Below are 27,747 nucleotides of genomic sequence, written 5' to 3' on the forward strand. Positions count from 1 at the left end.
ACGAAGACCCAATGCAGCCAAAAGTAAATAAATAAAATTAATTATTTTTTAAAAATTGACTATAAAAATAATGCATACTCACACAGGAAATGAAACAATCAAATTTGTATAAATATATTTTTAAATCTCTTCCATCACTAAACCCACACCCACTTTACTGAGGTAATTAATATTATCAATCTACTCCCTATATTTTCGATTTCTCCATTTTAATAAACACTTGTATTGAGGGAGTTCCCTGGCGGTCCAGTGGTTAAGATTCTGTGCTTCCACTGCAGGGGTCACAGGTTCAATCCCTGGCCTGGGAACTAAGATCCCGCATGCCGCATGGCGTGGCCAAAAAAACAAAAAACAGAAAGCAACAACAACAACAAAACTATATTGGGTGTTTTTTCTCTCATAGCTTCTTTTTTTAAGCAAAGAAACACACTAATTTTACTTGACACAATCATTTTTAACAACTTGAGATATAAATCACATACCATACAATTCACGCAAAGTGTACAATTTGGTGGTTTTAATATATTAACAGAGATGTGCCACCATTACCACAATCAATTCTAGAACACTTATCACCCCCGAAAGAAACACCATACTCATTAGCTGTCACTCTCCATTTCCCCCAAGACCCCAGTCTTAGGCAACTACCAACGTATGTTTTATTTCTACAGATTTCCTCTTCTGAATATTACATATAAATTAAATCATACAATATGTGGCCTTTTGGGTCTGACTTCTTTCACTTAGGATAATGTTTTAGAGGTTTATCCTTTTTGTATCATTATTAGTACTTCCTTTCTTCCCTTCTTCTTCCTCTTCTTCTTTTTCTCCTCCTTCTCCCCTCCCCCTTCTTCTTCCTCTTCCTCTTCTTCTCTCCTCCTTCTTCTTCTTTGCTGAATAATATTCCATTGTATAGACATACTACAATTTGCTTATTCATTCATTATTTGACAAACGTTTGGGTTGTTTCCATTTTTTGCTATTATAAATAATGTTGTTATAAACACTTGTATACAATGTTTTTGTGTGGATGTGTTTTTATTTCTCTTGAAGTGCTTACTTTGGTCTAAATGCTGTTACACTGTAGGTTCACTGTAGATGGGCTGCTTGGCAGAACAGAGGCTCAGGTGACTTACTGCCTCTGTGAGTCACTTCCTCTTCTGCCCAGCCTGGCTCTTCTATTATAGTGACATCACGGTTAATGATGTATTGGAAGTGGGGTAGAATCAGAATTTGAGATTGTGATTAATGACTGTGTTTAAAATCACAGTTTCATGACCATTAGGGTTTATCTTAAACTTTCCTCTCTGGTATCCCATTGTATCCAGTTGAGAGAGAACTCCAGCTACCTGTACACTAGGACATGTAGATCTGTCCACAGTGCTGAAATTCCAACAACTCCATGAATGGCCTTCTTATTGTGGAAAATTGCTCTACCATTGAATTTGTACATTCGTTACTTATAAGTTTAGAGCATCTGAGTTACTGAACAATCCAGCAATAAGTTGGGAAGATAACATATAGAAAGATCCACAAAATATTCTCTTATGCCCTATACTGAAATGTACAGAACAAAACAAAAATAGACCACATAATGAGTGAGAAGTTTATCTTTAAGCTTTTTATCAGGATATAAATAAATTCAGTATTGTGGAGGAAAGAGAAAGAATTCAGATTTCAATTAACTTTGATTATCCCCTCCCAATTTATTATCCTTTTTAACCTCACAAGACATTTCAATTTTTTCCATAGTTTATCTTCATTCAATGTTATGCACACACTTACCCTTATTTCTTGTTTATTTTTTATTTAAACTCACACCCTCCTCCTGAGACCTCTCCTTTTGCCTGAAGTACATTCTTCAGAGTTCCTTTAGTAATGGTCTGTTTGTGTCAAATTGTCTGCCTTTGGAAAATCCCATTGAAATTTTAGTTTTAATTATTGTGTTTTTAAAAATTAATTAATTAATTTTGGCTGCGTTGGGTCTTCGTTGCTGCGTGCAGGCTTTCTCTAGTTGCAGAGAGCGGGGGCTGCTCTTCGTTGAGGAGCACGGGCTCTAGGCGTGCGGGCTTCGGTAGTTGTGGCTCGCGGGCTTAGTTGCTCTGTGGCATGTGGGATATTCCTGGACCAGGGCTCAAACCCATGTCCCTGCATTAACAGGCGGATTCTTAACCACTGCGCCACCAGGGAAGTTCCTATATTTCATTTACAAAATGTTGTATATAATTCTTTTCAAATTTTCTTGGATATTCTTTACAATTTCTTATTAGCTGAAAATATTTAAAATTTTGTCTTTTATTCACAGTAAGAATAAGCTATTTTATAACCTATTTTTATTACTCTAATTTAAAAGTTATAGAATTCTGTTGTTTGTTTTTTCTGTTTCTTCTTTCAAGGTATCTTGTTTCTTGTGAACATATATTTTCTTTTTTAGTGTTAAGTATTCATTTTGCTTATGAAATGATTTTTGGAATTTTCAAAGCATGGATGATAGTAGATTCCTCCAGACCTCTCTTGTGTTTCCTTTCACCAGATTCCTTGGAGTATGGCCTTCTTAATCCTGAATTCATGGCATGCTAATATTCAGAACATCCATGTAATGTGAACTTGGGTTGTAAATCCGTAAGAGAGAACACCTGTGGTTAAAACTTAGGCTGTGGTATTATTCTGCTGCCTGCTTGGGAAATCAGTATAGGAAAAATTCAGACTCTTTATGAATCAGGAGAGGGGCCACCTGTGCTCCTTGATGGGGATCTTCCTGTGACCCATTTGTTCCTGCTGGGGGTGACCATGACTCCCAATTCCATCCCTGTAAAATAGTAAAAAAATAAATCAGACATGAGAACATCTAAAATTTTCCTTTGAACTCTTTTTTGGGAAGTAGAGGGATGTGCTCCAGGAAAAGGAGGGCATATACCAAAAAAGAGGAAGATGTGGGATCTGGGAAACCAGGGCATCAACCTACGAGAAGGGAAAGGGAGTCAACAGGAAGGCAGAGGGGAGCCTTAACCAAGAAAATTACCTAGGCAGCAACCATCATGGTTTTGAAGGGATTGAGAAGGGATTCACTTAACTGAGGGAGAGTTGGGGGGGATACATTTATAAAATTAAAACATCATGGAAAGTAAGAAAATGAAAACATCAGGCAATTATTAAATCCATGACAAACACCAGTATGTATGGAAAGGACAATTAAGAGAGTTTTACATGTGGCTCAGGCATGAGTAGAATTCCCATAAGTAAATAATTGTAACTCGCAGTCCAGTCAATTGTAACTCTCAGACTCTCAGTCCAGTCAACTGGACTACCTACCCTAAGAGGAAGAAATTACATTTATTGGGGGGTGGGGGTTGGAAGTGTGGGAGGAAGGGATGTTGGCATGTCAAAGATAATTTCTATCAATAAAACAAAAATCAAACGAAGCACGAATGTATGCTATCAAGAGACATGGAGATAACAAAAAAAAATAAGCAAAAAAAAAAAAATAATAAGCCAAAAGGCTTGAAAATAGTTGTTTTCCAGAAAAGGGGTAGAAGGGAATGGTTGGGAGAAAGTGGAGGAGAGATGGTATTTTGCTACTGGCAAGGCACTGTGTAACTTTTTCTTTTTTTTCTTTTTTGCTGAGCCACTTGTGGGATCTCCCTGACCAGGGATGGAACCGGGCACTCGGCAGTGAAAGCGTGGAGTCCTAACCACTGGACCACCAGGGAATTACTGCCGCATTGTGTAACTTAATGAAGGGGGAAGTGGACAGTTCAGGCAGCCAGCCTCACTCAGAGAATAGGGTTCCAAGGAGTGGTGACGGGTCTGTGGGTTCCTGAAACCTCTTCTCCTGAGCTGGGGGCGGTGGTGATGATGGTGGGATGAATTGGGAGATAAGGATTGACATACATACACTATGTATAAAATAGATAGCTAAAAAGAACCTGCTGTATAAAAAAAATAAAAATTTAATTTTTTTTTAAAAAGAAAGAAAAAAAAATAACAAATATTGGCAAACCTGTAGAGAAAGCAGAACACTTGCAAACTGCTGGTGGGAATAGAAAATGGTGCAGGACAAAAGAGTACAATTTAATGAGGGGATTATTTTAATAGATGTGTGTGTGAAAACGGTGTGAGCAGTTACCAGTTCTCTTAGAAAGAGCAGGGAATCCGAGCTTTCACGGAGGGGGCACGGGTTTGATCCCTGGTCGGGGAAATAGGATAGCCACGTGGCATGACTGAAAAGATAAATAAATACATTTTTAAAATGATAAATAAATAAATGGGTATGTGTGGTTTTATAAAACACTGGCAGAGAGGCTGTACCTTTTTGCATTCCCACCAGCAACGAATGAAACTTCCTATTGTTCCATGTCCTCACCATCATTTGGTGTTATCAGCGTTTTAGATTTTAGCCATTCTAATAGATGTGTAGTGGTATTTCATTGTTGTTTCAATTTGCAATTATCTAATGATATATCATGTGGAACATATTTTCATATACTTATTTTCCATCTGTATATCTTCTTTGGTAAGGTGTGAAGTGTCTGTTCAGATTTTTTGCCCATATTTTATTGGGCTGTTGGTTTTCTTATGGTTGGGTTTTGTTTGTTTGTTTGTTTGTTTTTGCGGTACGCGGGCCTCTCACTGCCGTGGTCTCTTCCGTGGCGGAGTACAGGCTCCGGACGCGCAGGCTCAGCGGCCATGGCTCACGGGTCCAGCCGCTCCACCGCATGTGGGATCTTCCCGGACCAGGGCACGGAACCCATGTCCCCTGCATCGGCAGGCGGACTCTCAACCACTGCGCCACCAGGGAAGCCCTCTTATGGTTGAGTTTTAAGAGTTCTTTGTGTATTTTGAGCACCAGTATTTTATCAGATATGTGATTTGCAAATATTTTCTCCCAGTTTGTGTCTTGGCTTTTATTCTTTTTAACAATGTCTTTCACAAAGCGGAAGTTTTTCACAAGTTCAAGTGCTTAGCAAACTCCAAACCAGGATAAATACTGTATGAGATGGCTTATATGTGGAATCGAAAATATACAACAGACTATGAATATAACGTAAAAAGAAGCAGACTCATAGATATAGACAACATGCTAGTGGTTACCAGTGTGTGTGTGGGGGCAACTTAGGGCTGGGGGATTGGGAAGTTCAAACTATTGGGTGTAAGATAGGCTAAAGGATGTATTGTACAATGTGAGGAATATAGTAATAGTTGTAAATAGAAAGTAACCTTTAAAATTTTTATAAAGTAAAAATAATTTAAGAATATAAAAACTTTTTTAAAATTAATTAATTTATTTATTTTGGCTGCATTGGGTCTTCGTTGCTGTGCGTGGGGCTTTCTCTAGTTGCGGTGAGCAGGGGCTACTCTTCATTACGTTGCGCGGGCTTCTCATTGCAGTGGCTTCTCTTGTTGCGTGCAGAGACAGGCTCTAGGCGTGCGGGCTTCAGTAGTTGTGGCATGCGCTCTCAGTAGTTGTGGCGCACGTGCTTAGTTGCTCTGAGGCATGTGAGATCTTCCCGGACCAGGGCTCAAACCCGTGTTCCCTGCATTGGCAGGCGGATTCTTAACCACTGCGCCACCAGGGAAGCCCAATAAAAACTTTTAAGTCTGTATAATGCTACTCTTTGTATAAGAAAGACTAAAAAATATTTATAACATGTGTGTTTATTTTTGTAAAAAGAAACTGTGTAAGAATAAAACAGAAACCAATAAAAATGGTTACTTGAAGGGAGAAGGAAGAAACTGATGGGGAGTATACGATAAACATACTTGTCTGAGTACATTTTTTTTTAATTAATTTATTTTTTGGCTGTGTTGGGTGTTCACTGCTGCGCCCACGGGCTTTCTCTAGTTGTGGCGAGCAAGGGGCTACTCTTCATTGCCATGTCCGGGCTTCTCATTGCAGTGGCCTCCCTTGCTGCAGAGCATGGGGTCTAGGTGTGCAAGCTTCAGTAGTTGTGGCTCGTGGGCTCAGTAGTTGTGGCGCACGGGCTTAGTTGCTCCATGGCATGTGGCATCTTCCCCGACCAGGGATCGAACCCATGTCCCCTGAACTGTCAGGAGAATTCTTAACCACTGTGCCACCAGGAAGTCCCATGAGTACATTTTAAAAATCTTATTTCTACTTTTGAACTTTGAAAGTATTTTACATATTTTAAATGAACTTAATATAAAAAATCAGTCTAAAATTGAAAACTAAAACATATGAATCTATTTATTTGCATATTTTGAGGTAACCATTAAGAGAAAATAATTATTTTAGGTGACTTTTGAATACAGTACTCTGTATATCCTTCATGGTAAATATTCTAAAGACTAAAAGAACAGCTAGTAAATATTAAATTTCACTCAGTAATTTTATTGTTAGTAGTATTAAATATTGCAATTTTGAAATTATTTTACGCATATTTTAGGATAAAATGAATAGATAAATACATCAAAGTTATTAAGATTTTCAATTAGCCTGATAAAAGATATAAAATACAAAATTAAAGAAGTTGAGAGAAAACTACAATGTAAAATTTGAATTGGAAATATCACAATGAATTCATGATTTTTCTAAACACTAAAAGTGTCTTAAAGCAGTGATACCTCTATAGCAATGAGCTCTCCGAGAACCTAAACAGTGGTTTGTATATACCATTATTCGTGAAAAGAACCAGTGCTCCTTGGAGAAATGGCCGATTCCATGTCTGAAGCGCGGGAAAGTAAAAACTGAGCCTGGGACCTCATCATGCCAGAAGCAAGAAAGTGGTCAAGACAACTTTGGGGCATGTCAAAAGGACACAGGAGTCAGCTTAAAAGGGCTCCTACTGGACACATTTGATACAGTTTGAGCACAAAAGGAATAATGACTGTAACTGATTATAACATACTAAATGGATTAAAAACCCTGGATCTATAGTTAAAAAAAAAAGACTATAACTTTCTACCCTTGTAGATTAATATACCACCACCTTACTCTGAAAATTGGCAATTAAATGGAAATAATTAAGCATTTGTCGTGGCTTTTTAGAAGGAGCCCTACTTTTCCAGTTGATGAGGGAAAGCTCCTCTCTAGATTAATATCTCCTTATAAATGGGGGCGTGGGAGAAGTCGAAAAGCACCATTTTGTAATTCCTGATGAAATAACTCATTCAGGCAAGGATCACTATGGATGCCAATTATTGGGTGAAAGCTTTTTTAGAATATTCAGTGTCAGGAATTCCCTGGTGGTCCAGTGGTTAGGACTCCATGCTCTCACTGCCAGGGGCCTGGGTTTGATCCCTGGTTGGGGAACTAAGATCCCGCAAGGTATGTAGTGCAGCCAAAAAAAAAAAAAAAAAAAAAAATCACAGTGTCAAAGAACCATGCAGATGACTTGCTAATTGCAAAGGGGAACAGTTTACCTTCATAGGACATTTCGGACAGTATCCACCTTAACCAAGTGATTACACTTAGCATCATTAGCTATGGTATGACCTCTTATTACATGCATTCCAATGTGAGGCAATGTGAAGAACGCAGCACTTTTGAAGAATTAGTCCCAAAATTGGGTAACTAGAATCTAATTTTTTTAATTAAAAAAATATGAGCTAGAGGAACAAGTTAAATGGCCGCATAGAAACAATAAGACAAATCCAGAATGTAGGACATTCTATAGAAGAGACTGGCCTAGTCTCTTCAAACAGTCAGTTCTATGAAGAAAAAGACTGGATTCTTCTGGATTAAAAAGAAAAGGGGGGCTTCCCTGGTGGCGCAGTGGTTGAGAGTCCGCCTGCCGATGCAGGGGACACGTGTTCGTGCCCCGGTCCGGGAAGATCCCACATGCCGTGGAGCGGCTAGGCCCGTGAGCCACGGCCGCTGAGCCTGCGCGTCCGGAGCCTGTGCTCCGCAACGGGAGAGGCCACAACAGTGAGAGGCCTGAGTACCGCAAAAATAATAATAATAAAATTAATTAATTAATTAATTAATTTAATTAAAAATTAAAAAAAGAAAAGGGGAGGGACTTCCCTGGTGGTCCAGCAGCTAAGACTCTGCACTCCCAATGCTGGGGACCTGGGTTCGATCCCTGGTCAGGGAACTAGATCCCACATGCCACAACTAAGATCCTGCATGCCGCAACGAAGATCCTACACGTGGCAACTAAGACCCAGCACAGCCAAATAAATAAATAAATAAATATTAGAAAAAAAAAAAAGAAAAGGGAAAAGAGGAGGACATAATCACAACAAAAGGCAATGTGTGGAACTTGATTCCTGGTTTGTTTCTTTAATGCTATAAAAGACATTTAAATTGGGAAAGCTTGAATATGATATTAGATTATATTAGGAACTATTAACTCATTAGACATGATAATTCTATTGTGGTTGTGTAAGATATATACTGATGACTTAGGGATGAATGAGCATGATGTCTGCAACTTGCTTCCAACTGGTTCAGGAAAAAGAAAGGATAAGTAGACAGACAAATAGATGGATAACAAGACAGAGACTACTAAAGCAAATGTGGCAAAATGATAGGATTTGTTGAAACCTTGTATGAATGTTTGGGTGTTTACTGTCCTTTTTTTCAGTTTGTGTGTTAGACAATTTTCAAAACAAAACGTTGGAAAGAATTTCCATATTCTTCTTCTTTTTTTTAACATAGTAACAGAAGACATTCCAGGCAGCAGCTCATTAAATTATTTCTTCTTTGTTCTCCCGTGAAACCAAAAGATTCTCATTTATGATATTTCTGAAGGCACATTAAGAAACATGTTCAAACTTTGTTATCTCTTTATTCAAGTTTGGCTTTAATATTTTATTAAAAATTCTTGAATTTGTAAATATTAAAACACTGCAGTTTACTACGGACACAAGAGTGACAATGAACTAGCAATAAAATCAAAGTAGAAGCTAAACTACTTAGAAGCAATAGCAACTCCATAATTCAAAGATAATTTAGACAGGTAATTTTAAAGAATTTATTTAATAAGGCTCAAAGCAGCCGCTCAGCCTGCAGTGATGATGCTCCACCGGCAGATGGCGCTGCAAAGCGTCTCAGGTGCAGCGGGAAACCCATTTACCAATGGCTGTCGCAATCTCTTAATTACTTGAACTGATGAGTTCATATTATAATTTTTATTAATTATTTTTACTGCTTATTGCAGTTACTCTTATACTACTTACTAACTGGTACAGAAGTGTTTTAACAACTGGTTGAGCAGTACCAGTGCAAACCGGCTGAATGTCAGCGCTGTTTCCTCCTATTACGACAGAAGCCACCAGGCTCCTGCGGGAGGGTAATCCCTGCACCGGGACTGTCAGTGCCACCCCCGCCTGCTCTCCAGGGCTTGTTCCATCACTAATCCCCACTTTCCTGCATTTTCAACCTTTCCTCCTCCACTTGACCCTTCTAAACAGCCTGTGAAAATGTTCAAAACTTTAAAAAACTGTTTTCCTCGATTTTATATACTTTGCTCTCTCCGTTTTTCTCTCATTGCAAACACAACCAAACTTCTTGAAAATTATATCCTTTTCTCCACTGCTTCCACTTCATTCCTCCAAATTATTCCTCAATCCCCTGACATCTGGGAATTCTGACCTCATCTGTCCAATGGAACTGCTCCCACCAAGATCAGCAAGGCTTTTTACTAAATCCAGTGGACACTCTTCATTCTTGTCATCAATCCTCAGCAGCATTCTGCACTGCGCCCTTCCTTCCTCCTTCCCTAAGCTTTCAATGCACCACACTTCCTAGGTTTTATCCTGTCTGCTGGTTCCTCTTTCCCTGCCTTCCCTTTTATATTCTCCATGTCCTTCCTCAGCCCTCTTCTCTTCTCACACTACACACTTTCTGTGGATGATCTCAGTTACCCTCCTCCCACCTATATGTTACTGACACCCAAATCTCTGTGTGCAGCCACACCTCTCTTCCCCCAAAACCCTTAATTCCGGTTTCCATTCTTTCTCTGGGATCTCTGCAAAAGCCTCTGATCTCTCTCCCCTTTCCAAACCAGTCTCCACACTCCAATCAAAGTGACCTAAGGCACAAATCTCTCCTTCTTGGTCTCAGTGCTCCTCTGGATAAAGCCTTAATCTTTAGCATGGTTGACAAGGCCCAGTGAGAGCTGACCCAAGCCTCTCCAGCTTCACCTTTCGCCACTTCTCCCTTGAACCCTCTGCCCCAGCCATGCTGAACGAGTTAGTCTTCCAAAATTGTTACGTGCTGTTCCTTGCCCTTTGCTGTCCCCTCAGGAATGCTCTTTCCCTCTCAATGCCTGGCTTACTCCTGCTCAGTTTTCAGGCCTCAGCTTGGACCTCTGTTCCTCTAGGAGGCTTCCTCTGACTCACCAAGACTGGCCCCTGCTGGGTGTTCCCATAGCAATTCTTTACCACAGACCACTGATCTTCTCTGTCTTATATAACTTGCTATACAATCGCAGCTCCCAGCCCTGTCCTCCACTCCTTTCTGACCAGCATCACAAGACCCTTCTATATGAAGCCACCACTATCCCACAGGACCCTGTTCCACCCTTCTCACAGCACTTATCACACTTTTTTGGTAATTATCTATTTAATTGCTTCCATAGTCCAATAAATTGTGAGCTCCACAAAGGACCATTTCTATGTCACTTACCACTTAGCAGTGACTGGCAAATAGTAATTACTTGACAAATGGACAAACGTTCGATTGGTGAATGAATCCTTGGGGTGATTATAGTTCTACCCACCTTACTTAGTTACAACTCAATAGACTCATTTACAGCAATTCTTTTATAATTTACATATGCTATGGAATTACTGTATTAGTGTCTGGTTGTTCTATTCTTGGAGGGTAGGGTCTATGCCTTACTCAATTTTTTTGTCCCAGAATTCAGCATGCCTGACGCACATTGTTTTCAACCAATTTCGCTGACTATATCAATGATAATGAGAAATAAAGAAACAGAGGCCCAGATAATTGAACTACTCTGGACCACACACAGCTACCTTGTCCCAGAACCAGGACTGGAACTCAGTCTAGAAAAGTGGAAGCTCGGAAGAAGTTGTTCAGCATCTAAATGGAATTCCAGCGTGAATGAGAAGCACTAGTTTCTCACCATCAAGAGAATGGCCAGGAACTGTGGGAACTCCCACAGCCCAAGACCTCCATGGTCAAGTGTCTCCATAGTGGATGTGACCCAGGAGGGGCGTGAGGACAGGGGTCCTGGGTATTTCATCATGGAGGGGAGACTGGATCCCTGGTTTCCTTTGTCCCTTTTAGTCAGTTTCAAGCTCAGCCTCAGGCAGTGGTCTTCAGTTATTATATACCCTTCTCCTCCCAAATCTATTTGTTGCTAAGATAGTGCTTCTCCCAGTGTTACTTTCCTACAGAGTGAGTATTGGCAGGGGCCTGGGAAGAATCATTTACAGTCTGGCCCCTTGGGGATGTTAGAGTTGCTTCCTTTCAGGTCTTCAGCATGAAAATCCCCCTTCTCAGCTTCCCCTCCAGCACCAGGTCTCAACTTTCACCCCCACCCCCAGATCTCCCAAATGCCTCTGGTGAAACTCATGAGAGCAAAAGATAAATGACAGTGAAGAGAAGCAGCACAGAGGCAGGGGTACAAACAGAATTCTGATTTTTCTTTTCTCCACTTTTTGAGATGATTCCAACATCCCCAACCCATCTCTAGCAGCAGAGAAGTCCCCTGAGCTTCCCTGATCATCATGAACCTTCAAAGGATGCTGAGTTGGGGTCCTCTTTCTTCCATCAAAAGACCCATCCCTGAGGGTAAAAAGCCCAAGATGGGAGACAGGTGGGTTTTTCTCTCCACTGAAACTTTTTCTCTTTTACGGCACATTTTGGGCAACCCTCACGCATATTCACATGCTGGTAGTACTTAAACTTTGCATTGGAGTGCAAATTCCAGGATTTATGCCCTCACTGGGACCAGTGGAGGAGGGAACTGGAGGAAATGTGTGGCCCAAACACCTCAGCCTCTTTTGCTCCTGGGGTGACAGGGTCTCTGCTGGAATTACAGAAACTGGCCCAAGACCCAGAACCTGAATAGAATGCTTTAGAGTGAAGAGAAGAATCTGGTACGTCCTCTTCTCCTCACCCCTACACCTAATGGCTAACCTATCAAACAACACTTTTTGCTACCACTCGACCCAGACAACATTGTGGCAGTGAATAAACCAAAGCCCATTCTTCCTTTTCTCCAAGAATTAAATCTGGGAGTCCAGCTGCTTGCTTGACAAGGGAGAAGTACAGCAAGGCCTAAAGTGCCCTGACTCACAAGAGACCTGACCCCTGCGGAGATGTGCCTGACACTGTAAGCCAGCTAAGAACCTGCACCGGGTCTCCTTGGCTCCATCTCAAACCCGGGTAAGTGGGATTCAGGAAGCTGGCTCTGTGCCCTCCCCTATGAATCTAGTACCCCCTAGTGTTACAGGCTTTTAACTAGTTAAACTTGACACTACACTCAAAGGGCTCTTCTGCTCAAATCATAAACGTGCATGCTACTTTTTTGCCACTAATCAAGACTACTCATACACGTTTAAGTAACATTTTCACAAGCATCAAGTCTTAACTAAATACCTCCATCAACAGGAAGTTCTAGAGTTATACTATATGAGCCCTAAGGATTTGGAGGACATTATACCCCCATCTTAATCCAAAAAGCTAGGTGCCTGATTAATGGGGTCTTGACCACGACCAGGCAGTATATTTAGGTCAGGCGTGTTTGTGCAGCTTTATATGTTCAGTGCTTAGCATAAGTCCAGACACACAGTCAGACCTCAATAAATATTTGTTGAATTGGAATAAATCCTATAAATATCTCACCTGGAGACATCAGCTGTGACATCTTCTCTTACTGCTTCTTCTCCCAGAAGCTCCTCGAATAACCCAGGTCTGACAGCTGAGGGGGGGGGCACAGGGGGCTGCTCCAATCCCAGAGGGACTGACACAAATTCCCAAAGGGGGCTGAATTTAGACCAGGCCTCAAAAGCCTGAAGTGACCTCCCCTCCCCATGTTGATGATGGGGTTCCTAAGGTGCAAGTGGGAGTGTGAGCAGAGGAAGCGGGTTTCAGGCCTTAGAACCCACTGAATTAACTCCTAAGAGGACTCTTCCTTTGCAGAGAGAATGCACGAAAAAAGAAGGGAGAAAAGCAGCGGAGCCTCCCACAGCTGTCAGCCTGAGACAGCTGCTCTCACCTCAGTCCATCTGGGGAAGGGGCTACAAAGCAGACAATCTTTATTCACAATTGGGGTGGCAGACGGGAGAGACCCCCAGGTCAGTCCAAAAGCAAAGATACGGGTGGGGCGGGGGGGGAGATGGCGCAGGGCAGGGACTCAGCACTCGTCCTCGCCCAGCAGGGCGTAGGGGTTTCGGGCGGCCAGGCTGGACCCTGGGGCTGAGGTTGGGGTGTCCTCATCCCCTTCCCCCTCCTCATCCGCGTCCCGGTCCTCCTCTCCCTCCTCCTCACAGGAGCTGCTCAGCTCTTCCTCCTCCTCCTCCTCGTCACCTGCGGGCCCCACCCTGCCCTGCAAAACCACCAGCTCCATGGTCTCTGGGTGGGACTCCCAGGTGCCTGGGGAACCAAAACAAGAAAAAGAATGGAGAGTTTTGAGCAAGAAACTAATGCCAGGCCAAGATGGGGAAGAGGCAAAGACTAAGAATAACAATGACTTTTATAGCTGCTGCCATTCATTTGTTCACGCATTCATTCAACCTCTCGTGTACTGGGCACAGAACAGAAGCTCTGTTGCACATTAACTCCAAACGTGACCACCACCTTGCCAGAAGGCAACTAACCACCCTGGTTCTATAGAGCAGGAAGTCATCTCAGAGCTGCTTAGTAACACAGAGCTGGCCTATGGGTACAGAATCCGAATCCTCACACCTACAAAGCCCACACCTTTTTGCCTCCATCACAGCAGGAGCTAGGGAAGAACACTGGCCGACTGACCTTTCTGCTCGCTGTAGCCTGGGGGCTGAAAACACAGGCTGAGGCGGCCATCCAGTGCCAGCCGCAGGAGGCTATTGGCCGCTCTGTACACATCATTTCGGGCCGCCTTGGCTGTCTTGTAACCACGTTTCTCTGCCCAGGCTGGAAGGAGAAAAGAATGGGGAGGGAAGACCATCAACCAGGCCCAGTCACCATCATCCCACTCCCCTAACACAGTCCTTCCAGTTTCCCCCAGAATATTCCAGGCCCGAGATCTTGCTGGCCCTGAGACAGAAGCCTAGGGGTGACTGGCCAGCTGCCCCATCGATGGCAGGACCTCTGAGGAAGGAGAGGAAAGGAGATAGGGCAAGGGGAGGAAAGCCAGGCGTGTGGAGCCCACCTTCACAGATGTCCCAGGCACACCACGGGTGTTCTGCGGAGGGGTCCTCGGCCTCTGGGTGGCGCAGGTGGAGCAGGGCCTGCACAGGGATCCGGGAGGCCAGGTAGCCCACGGCAGTGTATGGCTCCTGGATTTGGGCAATGGGGTAGACCCCTGCCAGGACCTGAGGGGAAACAAGAGCACTCAGCACCTTCCTCCATCTCCTGCATTCTCCCCACCTCTGGCCCCTCTGCCCTTATACCTGCAACTGCCTGGGCAGAAGCGAGGGGAATATGAGGCCTGGACAGTCACAGAGCTTCACGGAGGGGGTGAGAAAGTAGGTCTGAAAGTATCGGGTGTGGCCCGGGGTTCTGGAGACACTCACGACCTTCCGCCCCACCAGCCCGTTGATCAGCGAGGACTTGCCCACATTGGGGAAACCTGAGGAACACAAGGAAAATTAACACCTGACAGATCCTTACTCTGTGACAGGCAGGATGCTGTGCTATAGCTATAGATGAATGGAGAACTAAGGTGCAGAAAGAAAGAAAGGAAGCGGTATAACATCGCAAGTTACAAATCAGGCTCTGGGCTGCCAGGGCTGAATCCTGGCCTCCCCATTTACCTAAGCTTTGTGACCTCATGGCAATTTACTTAATTTTCTGAGTCTCTGTTTCCGCAGTTTACAGAGCAGATACCTCCAATCTCAGAGTGGTTAGGATGAAATGAGAAACAAATACAATCGCGTGGCACTGTGTCTGCAGTAGTCTAAGTGAGACATGCATCTCATGATTATCAAACTTCTCCAAGGAGAAGACAGAGCCCAGGGGCTCACTGCCACTCTCTTCATGACCACCACCTTCCACCACACATCTCCTCTACAGCACTCTGGCCTCCCAGTGCCAGAATCTCCCTCCAAAAGGTTTCTTCCATCCCCCCTCTGTGGTCTTACCCTGGACCTGTCACTTCACACCTTCCAAATCTCACCTGCAAGCACCCCTCTCTCTGCCCTGACATCTCGTCTTTCCAGCTCACTTACTCTGGTCCCTCCATTCCAATAAACCTCTGACACTGACTAGCTTGGGAACAGTATTCAATACCCAACTCATGTCCTCACTTCCCTTCTTATGCAACTTAGATTCCATGATCCAGCTCTACAGCCAGTCCGCCTCATAGACCTTTCACTCCCTGGTCCCACCTCTCCCCTTCTTCTTAGTCACCTGGCAAAACTCCAACCCTGTAAAATGCAACTCTGGCCATTCAGCAGCGGACTGAGGCTGGGCAAAGATGCACCATGGTGCTGACTGCACTCTGTTTACAACCCACTCAAGTACAGTTGGCCCTTGGTATCCACAGAGGATAGGTTCCAGGAGCCCCTATAGATACCAAACTCCCTGGAGGCGCAAGTCCCTTATATAAAATGGCATAGGGCTTCCCAGGTGGCGCAGTGGTTAAGAATCCACCTGCCAATGCAGGGGACACGGGTTCGAGCCCTGGTCCAGGAAGATCCCACATGACGCGGAGCAATTAAGCCCATGCGCCACAACTACTGAGCCTGCTCTCTAGAGCCTGCGAGCCACAACTACTGAACCTGTGCGCTGCAACTACTGAAGCCCGCACACCTAGAACCCATGCCCCGCAACAAGAGAAGCCACCACAACGAGAAGCCCGCACACCACAATGAAGAGCAGCCCCCGCTCACTGTGACTAGAGAAAGCCCACGCGCAGCAACGAAGACCCAACGCAACCAAAAATAAATAAGTAAATAAAAATTTAAAATAAAAATAAATAAATAAATAAAATGGCATAGTACAGTCAGCCCTCCGTATCCATGGGTTCCTTGATTGTATCTCCTCTCAAAAGGGGGTGGGGGGATAAGACTCTCCTTTGACAACCCCCGCCAGCCTCGTTCCTCTCTCCTCTTTAAAAGAGTTTTACTGTAAAGCGCCACAACTAGAGAGAGAAAACCCGCACGCTACAACTAGAGAGAAGCCTGCGTATCACAACTAGAGAGAAGCCCATGCACCGCAATGAGAGATCCCGCATGCCGCACCTAAGACCCAATGCAGTGAAAAATAAAAAAATTTTTTTAGATAATAAATAAATAAAATATTTTTTAAAATAGGGAAGATTCTCCTTAGACTTAGAGTTAAGACCAAGAAAGAAACTGACACTTCTAAGCTACTACTATAATTTAATGATCATTCTATGATGGACTGATTATTACAACTAAAAAAGTTAATATGTAAATCGTATAACAGTGCCTGGTTCACAGCAAGCATCACGAAGATGTTAATTTTTAACATTATTATTATTACTATTATCACTATCTGTCAGGCTTTGTTAGGCTCTCTCTACACTATTTCCTCCATTCCTCTCATCCATTCTTTTTTTTATATATAAATTTATTTTTATTTTTGGCTGCATTGGGTCTTCATTGCTGTGTGCGGGCTTTCTCTAGTTGTGGCAAGCGGGGGCTACTCTTCGTTGCAGTGTGCGGGCTTCTCATTGCAGTGGCTTCTCTTGTTGTGGAGCATGGGCTCTAGGTGCCGCGGGCTTCAGTAGTTGTGGCACGTGGGCTCAGTAGTTGTGGCTTGTGGGCTCTAGAGCGCAGGCTCAGTAGTTGTGGCGCACTGGCTTAGTTGCTCCGCGGCATGTGGGATCTTCCCAGACCAGGGCTCGAACCTGTGTCCCCTGCATTGGCAGGTGGATTCTTAACCACTGCGCCACCAGGGAAGCCCTCGTCCGTTCTTTTAATTGAGCATCATTGTTCTCATTTTTCAAATCAAAGTCACTAAGACTGACAGTGGGTAAATAACTTGCTTGAGATCAATACGCTGAGAAGCAGAATTTAACTCAGGTGTGCCGTGATCCTTCCGCGACAGCAGAAAGCCTCCTCTGCCCTCAGAGACCCTGGAGCCTAATGGGACCTCACCACCTTCCCTCTTTTCCAAACATTGAAACCCTGTGCCTCCTAGGAGGCCGCCATGCGTGGCCGCCGCTTCCTTACCCACACAGCCGATGGTCACCACCCCGTCCTTGTAGCGCTCCCGTATGGGGCCTGTTGGCTCCATCGCTGAGTCAGTCTGCTGCTCCACCAGGACGGCCGGCCCGTCCTCCTCTTCCTCCTCCTCCCCAGAGCCATTACCCCAGGTGGCTCCAGCCACATCCCGGGCAATCTTCTCCCGCCAGCTGCTCAGGTCCACTGTGCAGGGAAGGAAAGAAGAAGAAGGTTCTCCCCAGGGCCACTGTATACGATGGCGCAGACCATGCACTGCACAGCTGATGTAAGTGGCGCCCTCTGGATTGGGTAGGGCCAAGCTGCGCAACAGCGACTCTCCCCAGCCTTCACTTGACTCCACCCTGGAATCGGGTGCATTTCTGAGTTTCTGAAAAGCACTGGCAACACTGAAGACAGCAAACCAGTGGGGCTCCTGCCTCCCTGCTGCCTCTCTTGTCCCACCAAGTCAGGCTGCTCCCTCTCCCACCCCACCCCATGGCCTCTCACCTGAGTCCATAATAGAGGGACTGACTTTGGGAAAGGTGAGCAAAATGACTTGGGACTTTGGGTCTCCCCCACGGCCTCCCACAGCTCCCCTCTAAGGGGCACATACCTTTCCCCGCAGTGATAGCTTCACAGGCTCTCAGCAGCTGCTCCGGCCCCAGAGCCCGAGTCCATCCTCTCCCCCGCCTCCGACTCTTCTTCAAGACTGAGATCAGAGGGCACAAAAGCGTGACCACACCCCATGGGGCTTATGTACCCCCTCTCTCCCACCACCCTCAGGCCCTAGATCAGGTCTCCCTTTGTCCCTTGCCACCCCACCTCTCCCACGCTGCCCTCCTCATTGCCCACTCACCACTGCTAGGGTCCTGTGGGGTGCAGGGATCCCGAGGAAAAGAGGTGAAAAGAACAATGTGGAGCTGGGGATAGTGTTGATGGAAATAATGCTTCCAGGCAACCACAAGAGCCGGCGGGGCCAGATCCACCTTGTTCAGGACCAGCACCAGGGCCAGCCCTAGCTCTCCAGTCACGTACTCGTAAAATGCTGGTGGGAAATTCACAACCTGGAACAGGGATGGTAGGAGGAGGGAGTGATGCGAGGTCAACCCAGAGTTCTCTGCCTCCAGCTCCTCACACAGCAGGCACAGATTGGAGACAAGACCCTGGTGGAAGCAGATTCTGGGGCAACAAGGATAAATCAGCCAAACTGAACTAGGAAGACAAAGCAGGCATAAGTAACACCTATGTGTTTGTCTCTGGGGGGCTTCCTGTAAGGCCTGATTAGGAATGGAAATGAGCTAAAAAGAAGACAAGGAAACAGAGACCCCCAACATACTGGGCTAAACGCTGAGATCACTCACAGGGCTGGGGGTGGGATAGAAATTAATATCTATTTTCACAGGTACACAACTGTCTACATGTGTACACAAACGTGTGTGTGCACGCACACGTGTGCATGTTTGTGTTGAGCACGTGTAGCTGCGTAAGTGAGCTTGTGAATGCACATGTATGTCTGTGAGTATGTAGGAGTGCGTGTGTACGTGTTACGGAGCTCCAACCTAAAGGTCCGCACAGACTCCAGACCTCCCTTTCTCCCACTGGAGGACAACAGTGAAGTGGCACAGCCAGGTCACACAAGGGCTGCCTAGCAGCAGAGTCTAGAGCCTTAACCACTACCCTAGCATCCCAGGTGAGGACGAGTTCTGTAGTGACTAATATGACAGGGAAGCCCCCTTCACAGAATCCCCTGGAGCTCCACACTGGGACTTTCTATTTAGCCCTAGTGGGCTAGGAAACAGGATGTGTATGCAGTTTTCCATCAAAGAAATAAAGGAGAGGAAAGGCAGTTGGCCAGGGGAGGAGTGACAGGCTCTGACACTGATGAATGAAGACTGAGTTCCTGACTGCAGACATCAGGATGGGGTAGAGGAGACTGAAAAGAAGAGGTTACCTCTCTGACTCCCAACTCCTGCCTCTGCCCTTTACCCAGCAAGAATCTTCCCCCCTCCTGCCCCTTACCCACCCTCATCCCCAGGACTCACTGGATGTCGGATATCAGTAATTAGCAGAACAATGTCAGACATCTCTAATACTCGCCACAGCTGCCTCCACGTCTGAAAAGACAAGGTCAGTGGAAGAGAACCTGAGCCCAGAGTCGCTCTCCTGCATGACCCCAGACCAGTTTGACCACGGGTGACTATGCCCCACTCCTGTCCCCACTCTAGTCTCACCTCCAGATTGTGCTCAAAGTAGCTGAGTTTCTCAGAGGTGTAAGCCCCATGAATCTTCCCAAGATACTCCTGGAAGCTCCGTTCCTCCTGGCTCATCAGTTGCTCCTTGGACATCTCATAGCTCCAAGGAGGACGTCGGGGAAAGTCCAGGACTGAGAAATCAAGAAAAAATCCAAATAAGTCTGAGGATAGTTTCAGGACTCAAGGGTGCATCCATCCCAGACCCCTTCTTCCTCCCGGTCAGCTCTTACTCTTCCAAACTCCTTTCCCCAGCCCACTGCCTGTCCCAAGCATCCAGGCGTTGAGCTCTCACTCACCGGAGCCGGGCTGATAGACCTCCCAGATGTCCAGCACCAGCAGCTCAGCACTGACGGGCTGTAGCACTTGCTCCCGGGCTGCTCTCTTTCTCCTCTCCACCTCCTCCCGGCTGTCTCGTTCAAAATGCAGCCGGTATCTACAGGACAGGGACCACGTCATCCATCACAATCCTTGGCCACAAATTCCCCTCTTGGGCAGGCAACTTCGCAAAGCTTTCACTCCAGAGTTCAGGTCTCCCCTCTGAGTCGGCCCTCTCCCAAATCTTTTTCACGCAACAGCAGGCCTTCCCCTAAGTTTCGCCCTTCTGAAAGCCAAACTCTCTCCAGCTCCTCCAGAAGGGAAGATTGTGGACCGCTCCGGTGACCCAGCGGCCCGCGGAGAACCGTGGTAACCCAGCCCCACCAGTTTCAAGCCTCCCCCAACGGCAGCAGGCTTTCCCCCAACGCTCTGACTTCCGGGTAGGCGGGGAAGCCCGGGCCAGAGCCCCCTGTCCACTCTCACCGATTTGGGTCATAGCCTCGTGGGCCCAGCCCCTGGGAAGGCTGCTGGTTGAGCCTGCGGATTTGTTGGGTCACAGACTCCCCGTCCGAGGTGTCGGTCTGCTCCTCCCGCCGCTCCCGGCTCCCGCTGCGGCTGTTGGAACTGGATCGCAGCCCATCTTGAAGCCCTGCGGGGAGGAGCCGGTGACGCCAGGGCTGGCCAGCTCTCCCGGGCCAGAAGACCCCCCACCCGGTCGGCCTGGCTCCTCCCCACACCACCCCAGTCTTTTGAGGCCGGACCCTCCCACCTACTCTGCTCAGGACCCTCCCGGATGTGCGTGGGGGGAGGCACTTCTCCTCCAGGGATCTACTGGGATGACGCCCCGTTGGAGCTGGAGGGATTCCCCTCCCCCAACACTCCATCCTTCCCCACCCCTTCCAGATGTAGGGGGCTGGGGTGAGGGAATCCCCTCCGCGGTCGCCCACGCGCGTCGGCGCGCGGCCGCCACCCCCTCTCACGCCTCCCAGAGGTGAGACGGGCACACCCCTCCTCCCAGATGTGCGGGAGTCCGAGCCCCGCCCCCTCCCCTGGCTCCCGTACTGACCTCGCTTCCGCTCCCGCTTGTCCTGCAACTGCTTCTTCTTCTGCTTCACGCTGAAAGGCTTCTTCCTCGGCATGGCCCGGACCAGTCACCTGGCCCGCCCTTCGCCGAGCTCCAGCCGCCTCAACTGACTCCCCCCGAGCCAGCCCCCGCCGCAAGGGCCCGGGACACTGGAGGGGGCGGGACTGGAAGGTGACGTCAGCGGGCGGACCAGGCCGATGCGCCCAGGCAGCCCGGGTGGAAGGCAACCAGGGGGAAATACAGTCACTTTCCACTGGGAGCGAGGCGAGAGGATGCGGGGTGGACTACCCGCACGTGAGAGCCAGTGGAGCTGAGAGGGCGCAGCAGCGGCTAGGAAGGAGGCGCGCGTGGGAGGGTCGGGCTAACTTCGTCACGGACGCTACCAAATCGCGTTTGGAGGAGGGGGGACGCGTGTCATCACTACCTTGCGAGCCGGGGAGAAGCTACCACTCACCTGGAGGGGGCGGTGGAGCGGAGGGCGGGTCCTACCACCTGCGGGATAAAGGGGCGTGGACGCGCAGAACCTACTTTACCAATCCTCCGGCTGGACCTTAGAGGAAAGTCGCGACTGCGCGTCCCGGGAAGGAAGCCAAGTTGATGGGCTACACTGGGGACAGAGTGAGAGGTCTTGAGGGGCGAGTGGTGGTCTGGAGAGCCCTGGGCACCGCCCTGCTGGGACCCAAATTCCTCGTGGGAACGATGGTAAGCAGCACCTAAGTGCAAGCGCGCGGCCGAGGAGGGAAACCCAGGTGGAACAAGGATTTTTGGAAGGAGGTCATAGGGCACGAAGTTGTGCCTGCAGCTGTTACCATAGAAACCGGGGACCGGATGTGGCGATCTTAGGGTGCGACAGCCGTGTTTTCTCAGGCCTTCTGGCCCGAGAGCCTGTCGACTCTATGGCACACTATGAGGAGCCGGCTGTAGGGTTTTTTCAGCGAGGGGAGGAGCGAGCAACTTTTTCTACAGCGTTTATAGAAACGCAGCAAAGGAAAGGTTTGAGATTGCTGCCATGCCTGGCAGAGACTGAGGGAGGCGGCTGATGTGAGAACAGCCGCACTAAGTTTCCCCGCAGCCTTCCGGAAGTGAAATGGCGGGAGCCTCACCCTCCCTGTCCACTGCCCCCCGGAAGCGGAAACAGAATCTCAGCGTGCCCCTTCCTCACTGCCCTCCAAATCCAGCTGCAGCCATTGCGGCAACCACGATGCCGAAACGAAAGAAGCAGAATCATCAGCAGCAGCAGCCGCAGCAGCAGCCCCCACTGCCAGAGCGGGAAGAGACTGGAGATGAGGAGGATGGGAGTCCCATCGGTGAGGAACCCGGGAGTTGTGTGCACATGCCTGTCAGCCGGCCGAGGCGAGGGGTTGGGGGCTGAAAAGGTGCGGGGGAGGGGGCTCCAACGGAAGGAGGAAGGGCGCACGCGCTGGGGCTGGGTCTGGGTCTGGGTCTGGGGGAGGCCTGGCTGGGATGGAACACTAAATGAGTTCTCTTACTTGAACCCTCAACTTCAAACCAGCCACTAAACCTTTCTCAAGAAGGCAGGGGAGAAGATAAAGAGCTCGTGTGCGCAGCCGCAAAACGACAGGGGAGAGGGGCCCTAGAGAGGTTGTAGGTTGCGATGACTGGGATGACAATTTGTGACCAGACGTTCACGGGGAATGTGGAAGTGCAGCCTTCTGTAAACTACTCGGAGGTGGGGGGTGGGGGGAGAGCTATCTGATTGGCCAGCAGTGAAAGAGAGGAATTGGATTACCTCTGGAATCCCTTGGGATCTTTTGGATAGCAACAATGTAAGGGAAAGAGAAAGTTTGTAGTATCCTTCCCTCATTATCTCCCTTGACTTGGCTGAGTCTCCACTTTGCAAATCCTGAAAACGCTTTGGAAATAGATGGGGTGAGAACTCATAACACTGCTGAGAACATACCTGGCTTTGCTGGTTAGATTAAGAAATGAGTAATAGAAGACAAACATCTAAGAACAGGATCATCAGTTTTTTAGTCCATTCTGATGACCATATTTTTATGTCTGCCCTTAGGACCACCCAGCCTTCTGGGCCCTCCCCCCATGGCCAATGGAAAGCCTGGTGACCCCAAGTCAGGTGAGGAGGAAGGGGCTCTCATCCTTTGATTAGGTCCTGAGAAGGGAGCAAGGGAGGGACTAAAACCCAGAAAGGACTTAAAAGATCAGGAATTTTGTACTTAAATGAATGGAGAGTTGTTGTGTATTGACAGCCTGGAAAAACTCAATGTTGTAAAAATGTCATTTCTTCCCAAACTGACCTATAGATTCAGTGCACTCCCAATTATAATCCCTACAGTGTTTTTGTAGAAATAAACATTCTACGTTTTTGTATGGAAACGCAGAGGATCAGGGTGAGAGGTTGCAAAGATAATCTTGAAGTGGAAGGGCTTACTCTGAATATCAAGACTTATTGTAAACTTGTAGTAGTTGTAACAGTGTGGTATTGGCCCAACAATAGATATATAAATCAACAGAACGGCATAAAGAGTCCAGTAATAGACCCACACATATGTGGCCATTTCATTGATGATGAAGATGGAACTGAAATAGTGGTCTTTTCAGTAAATGATGCTGAATTAATTGGATATTCATGGGTAAAGAAATAATTCTAGAAAACAAATGTATTTCATGGGCTTAAAGTAGATGAGAGCTTTTAAACAGACAAGAAACACACACACTAACCATAAAGGAAAGATAAACTGAACTATGTTAGAAAATATGAACTTCTGTTAATCAAATCACACCATTAAGAAGTTAGTAGGAAGCCACAGAGTAGAAGATACTTGCAACGAATATAACCAATAAAGAGCTCATATCTTGAATATATAAAAACTCTCTGACAACCTGTTAGAAAAATGGGCAAAAGACCAGAACAGCCACCTGATAAAAACCAATCTCTAAATAGCCAAAAACATGAATAAGAACTCAACATCATTAGTCATCAAATAAATGCAAGATAAAAACACATAAGTTTGAAACTGAGCCCCTTGTGTACTGTTGGTGGGATTGTAAAGTGGTCCAACCACTATGGAAAACATTATGGAGATTCCTCAAAAAATTAAAAATAGAGCTACTGTATGACCCAGCAATTCCACTTTTGGGTATTTACCCAAAAGAATGGAAAGCAGGATCTTGAAGAGGGACTTGCACACCCATGTTCATAGCAGCACTATCCACAGTAGACAAGACATGGAAGCCACCCATATGTCTGTTGATGGATGAATGGATAAAGAAAATGTGGTATAATCATATAATGGAATATGATCCAGCCCCCAAAAGGAAGAAAATCCTGTAACATGCTACAGCACGGATGAACCTTGAGGCCATGCTAAATGAAATGAGCCAGTCACAAAAAAAAACTGCTCTATGTTTCCACTGATCTGAGGTATCTAAAGTAGTTAAATTCATAGAAATGGAAAGTAGAATGGTTGTTGCCAGGGGCTGGGTGGAGGAGGGGAAAAGAGAGTTGTTTAGTAGCTATAAACTTTCAGTTTTGCAAGATGAAAAATTTCTGGAGATCTGTTTCCAACAAGATGAATTTACTTAACACTACAGAGATGTACACTTAGAAGTAGTTAAGATGGCAAAATTTATGTTACATGTTTTAACCACAATTTCAAAACAGAACACCACTTTTCACACTCACCAGAATGGCAAAACTGAAAAAGATCAACATTACCAAGTGTTGTCAAGGAACAACAGGTTGTCTATGGAACAACTGCTGGTGGGGGTGTGAGTTGGTACAACCACTTTGGAAAAAAAAAAGTTTGACTTCCTTAAACTTGAGCATACATATACTTGAGGACCCAGTATATGTCTACTACGTATACACTCAACAGAAATGAATCCATGTGTGTACCGAAGACACGTATAAAAACGCTCATAGCAGCATTTTTCGTTATAGCCCCACACTGGAATCCACCACAGTAAAATGGCTAAATAAGTTGTATGTGCATACAATGAGATACTACACTGCAATGAAAATGAAGGAACTCCTGCTACAGGCAACCTGGATGAATCTCATAAACATGATGTTGAGCGAAAGGATCCAGACACAAAAGAATGCAGACTGTATGATTTCATTTATGCAAAGTTCAAAAACAGGCAAAAACTAACCTATGATGCTAGAAGTCAGGATAGTTGTTACTTTTGGGGAGTAGGGTGGGATAGTGGGGGAGGAGGGGCACGAGGGGGTGGGGCTTCTGAAGTGCTAATAAGGCTCTATCCCTTCTCTAGCCTGTGTTAGTGGAAACACAGGTGTGTTTACTTTGGTGATGATTTAGTTGTGCACTTAAAATTGTGTATTTTTTGGTATGTATATTGTACTTCAATAAAAAGTTTTTAAAAAATCAGGGCTTCATTATCTGGATTAAGCTAGCCATTGATCACCTTTCCATGTTTCTCTCTCTCTTGCTCTCTCTCTCTCTCCCTCTCTCCCTCTCCCTCTCTCTCTCTCTCTTCAGCTCTTCACAGAGGTCCTCCGGGATCAAGGGGACCAATGATCCCACCACTGCTGAGTCTCCCACCTCCTCCCCGGGGCAGAGGCCCAATTCGGGGAGGCCTAGGCCCCAGGTCTGGCCCATATGGTCGTGGTTGGTGGGGGGTCAATGCTGAGCCTCCTTTTCCTGGACCAGGCCATGGGGGTCCCTCCAGGGGAGGCTTTCACAAAGAGCAGAGAAATCCTCGAAGGCTCAAAAGCTGGTCTCTTATCAAGAATACCTGCCCACCCAAGGATGGACCCCAGGTTATGGAAGGTGAGGTCCATTTTTTTATGCCTGCACACATTGAACACCCATCACTCCCAAAGTGACCTCATGTCCAGAACGCCCATGGCTCTTCTTCTTTGGGCTGTCCTTTGTCCTTTTGAAGTAGGAGTAGCCCTGAATGTTTTTTCTCCCGGGAGAAAGACTACCATTCCATCATATCTGGAAATGGTAGTGAGTAGGAAATCTCACTGCCTTCTCTATCTCTGCTTTTTGTTACATTTGTTTCTTTCTTACTCGCATTTTAAACTGCCCGGTTTTCGCTTGTTCACAGACAAATCTGACCGCCCCGTCTGCCGACACTTTGCCAAAAAGGGCCACTGTCGATATGAGGACCTCTGTGCCTTCTACCACCCTGGCGTAAATGGACCTCCTCTGTGAGACTGTGCCTTCCCATCCAGACTGGAAGGAGCCCTCTGACTTGGCGGCCATATACTTCCCTGTGGCCCTGTGATGGCTACCGCGAGGCCATTCACCTGCCACCCTCAGTCAGTGATGCCCAGCTCCATCACCACCTCCCCCACTCGGGGTCCAGAGCTGTGTTCCGTGACTGGTGCACGGTGTGCACTCTTCCTTCTGATGCAGCCTCCAGAGACTCGTCTCCGGGACCCCATCTTTGCTCCATTCAACTGCCTCCTGGATCCTCTTCCCCCTCGCCAGCTGACTGCAGAACAGGAAACCTCTTTGGTGCTGTTTCTTGTGCATCTGTCCACCCAGCCCCAGGTAGCGCCCTGGATTCCTGAGAGCCCTGGAGCAGTTTCCTACCATTCCCTTCTCGCTGCTTGTTTTAAGTCCTTTTTATGTGACACCCCCTTCCCCCAGTGTTGTCAGCTGCTCTGTGACACTCACCAGCTTGTCTGACCTGGGGTCAAGTTGGGATGACTGGTGCAGAGTCACTCCTGAGAGGCCACGTTCCCTGCTTTTGGATTTTGTAGTTTCTGCATCACTAGCATGATCTCCACCGCTATGGTCTGTGATCACTGTGCTTTGTGAGACTGTGCATCCCCTCATAGCCTTTCTCAGTGTCCATGGCATTTTTGTGACCTTCCAACGCTAGAGTGAGTTTTTCTGCCAAAATGCGTGGGGCCGTTGGTGGCCTCTAGACTTTCCCCACCTCCCGACGTGGGAGAACTGTGAAACTTCCACAAGGCTGCCTGCCTGGTCCTCCCCATTCTCCCGGTATCAGTTTCTCTGGGTTTGACACAGGCCCGAGAGATGTCCTCTACCCTATCTCCTCTCCAGCCCGTTTTAGTTAGACTATGTCATTGTGAGGCCACCAGCCCTTTCGTTTGAATTCTGTGAATCTCCACCTGGTCTAACTGTGGGTGGAACTTGGACAGTACTGTCGCCCTCTTCCAACCTTCTTCCCCTGCATCCCTGGCACTGGTTGTTTTCTGTGAAAACGGCAGTGAACAGGTTCAGTTTTGAACTGGCCCTGGGGAAATGGGTCAGGAGTTGTGTGGGCAAGAGGGAGGGATGAGAGCCGTTGGAGAACTGAGAATGAATTTTTTTTTTCTTTCTAACATGTTTTTATATTAGTAATAAATGCAGCGGAAACAAGCATTTTCTTTAATCCCTGTGTTCCAGTCATCTCAGGAGGTGCAGGTGAGGCTGTTCTTCTTGGAGTCAGTTTATTCTTCATTTAGTTCATACGCAGTGTTGCTAGAAGTTTCTTCCAGTCTGAGGAAACCAGTGGCGTCCCATTAACCTATGGGAATCAACCCGACCAGGTTGCATTTTGTTCAAGGGTAAAGTTTTGTTTAGAAAAAGGAAAGGCCGGGTATCCATGGAGTAATTTTTAAACATTTTACCTGCATTTATGGTTTGAGGTTTATGGAGTGGTAATGACAAAGCAATCTTTCAACAAATATCTCTAGCGTGCGTGTGGGCCAGGCAATGTACTAGATGCTAGAGAAAATGGAGAGCTGAAATCAATGAATTTAAAATCTACAAGAGGAGACACGTTAGTGAAGAAGTCACCAGTATGCGTGAAGTACCTGTCAGAAGTGCTATGAAGAAGTGAGACGGGGACTTCCCTGGTGGCACA

The 27,747-nt window shown here is 46.6% G+C and overlaps 2 protein-coding genes across 5 annotated transcripts; one reads left to right on the plus strand and one right to left on the minus strand.

The window, feature by feature from the left end:
- Nucleotides 1-13,178: 13,178 nt before the first annotated feature.
- Nucleotides 13,179-21,859, minus strand: GNL1 (G protein nucleolar 1 (putative)). Its single transcript, XM_079933712.1, has 14 exons — nt 21,729-21,859; nt 21,374-21,526; nt 20,902-21,083; nt 20,319-20,484; nt 19,817-19,953; nt 19,500-19,651; nt 19,311-19,382; nt 18,125-18,332; nt 17,882-17,977; nt 17,278-17,472; nt 14,530-14,708; nt 14,289-14,451; nt 13,910-14,050; nt 13,179-13,531 (listed from the first exon to the last, which is right to left on the minus strand). Exons 3-14 carry the CDS (start codon nt 20,972-20,974, stop codon nt 13,293-13,295), a joined length of 1,821 nt encoding a protein of 606 aa, XP_079789838.1. The 5' UTR covers nt 20,975-21,083; nt 21,374-21,526; nt 21,729-21,859; the 3' UTR covers nt 13,179-13,292.
- On the plus strand, nt 21,501-27,653 carry PRR3 (proline rich 3). Of its 4 annotated transcripts, XM_079933716.1 has the most exons (5): nt 21,501-21,621; nt 22,098-22,226; nt 22,952-23,014; nt 25,401-25,691; nt 25,975-27,653. In XM_079933716.1, exons 2-5 carry the CDS (start codon nt 22,121-22,123, stop codon nt 26,079-26,081), a joined length of 567 nt encoding a protein of 188 aa, XP_079789842.1. In that variant the 5' UTR covers nt 21,501-21,621; nt 22,098-22,120; the 3' UTR covers nt 26,082-27,653. The 4 variants fall into 4 exon arrangements, with proteins under 4 accessions (XP_079789842.1, XP_079789843.1, XP_079789841.1 ...); XM_079933714.1 differs by lacking the exon at nt 21,501-21,621 and having other exon boundaries at nt 22,065-22,226; XM_079933717.1 differs by lacking the exons at nt 21,501-21,621; nt 25,401-25,691 and having other exon boundaries at nt 21,851-22,226.
- The last annotated feature ends 94 nt before the right edge of the window (nt 27,654-27,747 follow it).

The sequence above is a fragment of the Stenella coeruleoalba genome, assembly GCF_951394435.1.
Source record: "Stenella coeruleoalba genome assembly, chromosome: 10".
In the NCBI taxonomy this organism is placed as follows: domain Eukaryota; kingdom Metazoa; phylum Chordata; class Mammalia; order Artiodactyla; family Delphinidae; genus Stenella; species Stenella coeruleoalba.

Coding starts and splice junctions, on each gene's coding strand:
- PRR3 (XM_079933716.1), top strand. CDS start 22,121: ATGCCGAAACGAAAGAAGCAGAATCATCAGCAGCAGCAGCCGCAGCAG. Junction 23,015..25,400: donor GCCTGGTGACCCCAAGTCAG/GTGAGGAGGAAG, acceptor CTCTCTCTTCAG/CTCTTCACAGAGGTCCTCCG. Junction 25,692..25,974: donor TGGACCCCAGGTTATGGAAG/GTGAGGTCCATT, acceptor GCTTGTTCACAG/ACAAATCTGACCGCCCCGTC.
- GNL1 (XM_079933712.1), bottom strand. CDS start 20,974: ATGCCGAGGAAGAAGCCTTTCAGCGTGAAGCAGAAGAAGAAGCAGTTG. Junction 14,452..14,529: donor TTCTGCCCAGGCAGTTGCAG/GTATAAGGGCAG, acceptor GTTTCCCCTCAG/GTCCTGGCAGGGGTCTACCC. Junction 14,051..14,288: donor TGCCTGGGACATCTGTGAAG/GTGGGCTCCACA, acceptor TTCTCCTTCCAG/CCTGGGCAGAGAAACGTGGT.